Source organism: Anarrhichthys ocellatus, unplaced genomic scaffold (assembly GCF_004355925.1).
Source record: "Anarrhichthys ocellatus isolate YVR2014 unplaced genomic scaffold, GSC_Weel_1.0 scaffold6560, whole genome shotgun sequence".
Taxonomy (NCBI): domain Eukaryota; kingdom Metazoa; phylum Chordata; class Actinopteri; order Perciformes; family Anarhichadidae; genus Anarrhichthys; species Anarrhichthys ocellatus.
The window spans coordinates 1-2,820 of NW_022286534.1; the positions used below are offsets into that span (position 1 = coordinate 1).

The following is a 2,820-nucleotide window of genomic DNA, read 5'->3' on the forward strand; positions in this document are numbered from 1 at the left end:
ATTATAGTGATATTTAACTGATATTATAGTGATATTTAACTGATATTAGTGATATTTAACTGATATTAGTGATATTATTGTGATATAATAGTGATATTTAACTCACATTTTTTCTGCAGCAGGATGATGAACAGACAGGTCAAGACCTTCAGGACCTCCGCCATGACAACGGCCGACGTCGTGAAGAAGCGGTCGCCCGGCAACGTGCGGACGTATCGGATGCTGAGGATGAGCGACGCGTTCTGGACCACCAGCACGGCCAGACTGATGTACTTCAGCCTCCTGTGGACTGTGGGGACACAGGTCACACCTGTCACACCTACCAGAGCCCAAGGTGTTCTGTTTATAAGATCAGGATCCATTTCTACGGCAGAATGCGATCGTCTTATTTATGAATTATTTGCATCTGTACGTTTTGAAATTGTGACGTCATAATTAAATAACCAAGAATATGATTATGTTTTTTCTTAAATTATATAACCCGACCCTCAGGAATGATCCGCCTCAGGTGACTGAATGAAATGATGATAAATGATGTAAAAAGCTCTCTGAATTTAATTGTGTTGTTGGAATCTGACCATGTGGCTCTGAAACACAGAGTCAGGCGTTCTCTATAGCACGCAAAGGTTTCATCCTGATTCATGTCCCCCACTCTGAAGAGTTTCACATTACAGTGTTTTAATTCCCCCCCCCAAACAAACCACTGCTCTCATTGGAGGAGAACAGGGACGTTCTCTCTGCCACCGAGAGAATACATGGCGCCGCACAGAGCCTTTATACTGTACTACACCTCAGAGGTACATGTAGTACTTTATACTGTACTACACCTCAGAGGTACATAGTACATAGCAACAATTAGACATTCACATGAATGCAATATAGTTATTTTAATCCAAAAACAGATATAAAAGTAAAACATGTGACTCATCAATCAATACTTTAACTGTGATTACACCTGTGTGTGCATTGTGACCTCAGTAACCACACCTCCACGTCAGCATTCCTGCCACTCATCAACAGACCTGGAGGTTAAACTCACCTTTAATACGGCTGTTAGCATTAGCTGTTAGCATTAGCCTCCACAAAGTACAGTAACCACATTAACTAACACTGACAGGTCAGTTAGCAGCAACACAATCTAGTTTTAGACTAGTAAACAGAGACGTTAGCCTAGCCTTGGACGTTAGCCTCTAGCTCAGCTAGCATGATTAGTCAATTTAAATTAAAACTACGACACTATCTTTATTCATTAAACATCTGGGATAAAGCTAAATAGTGTCGGCATTAGTTTATTAGCATACTAATTAACTTTAATGGTTAACTTTTATAAATACTAGCCCTCAATAAGTCAGCTAAGTTTGGTGAGTTTAGCTGCTAGCTAGCTAACTAGCCTTAGACGCCCTACACCTATAAAACCCGACACAGACGGCGAAACTTTGTGTTTATGACTTTTAATGCATTTAAATAAACTAACTATGGAGTGTTATTTCATCACACCAGTCCTCCCATCAGGTACCAGCTAGCCCGAGTTTTAGAGCCGTGCGGGCCGTGTGTAGTTAACCCATCCCCCGGTTCTCCCTCCCCGGTACCTTCACTCTGACTCCCGCTCGTCCTCTTCTCCTCCGCCGCCTGGCTGTCGCTCCCCGCGGCCATGCTGCGCTCCCTCTGCCCGCTGTCCAGATGCCTCGCTCGGCTAACGTCAAACGCTCCAGTAGCCTCCTAAAGCTAGCTCCTCGGGACCCGGACCGGAGCACCGACCTCCAGGGTTGTTTGTTGTTGTTCAGGTTAAAGAAGCGGCAGACAGACAGATATCAAGCCGGAGGAGCTGAGGTCAGAGGAAGCAGCACAAACACCGGGATGAAAACACTAGTGTGGAGGAGACGAGGTGTTCAGGAAGTGAAGGAACTACTGCTGCGGAGATAAGAGCATCTGACAGGAGGCATCACTCTGTCACTAAACTTTAATACACAACATTCTATTTCATTTCCTTTTACTTTATATACCATAATATAGTACAATAGTTGTGAATTTCTATCTAAATATATATAATAAATCTCACTATTTTCAGAAAAGTTAATGGAGCAAACTGTTTTATTTATCAGGGTTATATCATGGGTTTTTAAACCCTGAACTAATGAAATACTCCTCCACATATACAGATATGCAAATTTAAAACGTATATTTTAACTTCATTACTCATCAGTCTGTTTTGTGAACCCTGCGTTTTTAACTTTAATACATTTATCAATATCAGAAGAAATACATTTATAATTGATGTGTAATCGAGATAAACACTTTTCATGAACATATTAACATGAACCATGATTTTAAGGTAGTTTAGATGAACTAAATATAATCGAGCCCACAGATCATTAGGGGTGAAACGGACCTTTCACGATTAAAACTGTAAATGTTGCCGTACGAACATTCTGTGATGAGGAGCTCTGAATAAACAGCCAGAGTGAGACCTCTCTCATCCTGCTGACAACAATCGTCTCCTTGTTCTCCTGCAGGTTGAACATGAAGGAATCCTATTGGCTGCTGGGTGAACCTCACCTGTCAGCTCATGTTAGTGTCCAGCGCCACCTGCTGGTTCACTGTGAAACAACACGATGTTCAGGTCCAACTTCCGGCTTCAGTGCACCCTAATGACCGTAGTTACCAAATGATTGTTACATAAAGTAATGAAGAGAAACATATTGAAATATAGTGTTAAATGATGAAACACAATGTAATGTAACATAATATAATGTAGTTTATTTTAATGTTACATTGTGTGTGTGTGTGTGTGTGTGTGTGTGTGTGTGTGTGTGTGTGTGT

At 41.4% G+C, this 2,820-nt stretch overlaps 1 protein-coding gene across 1 annotated transcript; it reads right to left on the reverse strand.

Moving 5' to 3' along the window:
- Positions 1-106: 106 nt before the first annotated feature.
- On the reverse strand, positions 107-2,747 carry LOC116380248 (UDP-galactose translocator-like; the record flags this gene model as incomplete). Its single annotated transcript, XM_031842192.1, has 2 exons — positions 1,590-2,747; positions 107-289 (listed from the first exon to the last, which is right to left on the reverse strand). Coding segments are annotated over exons 1-2 (247 nt in total), but the record flags the coding sequence as incomplete, so codon positions are not given.
- Positions 2,748-2,820: the final 73 nt, after the last annotated feature.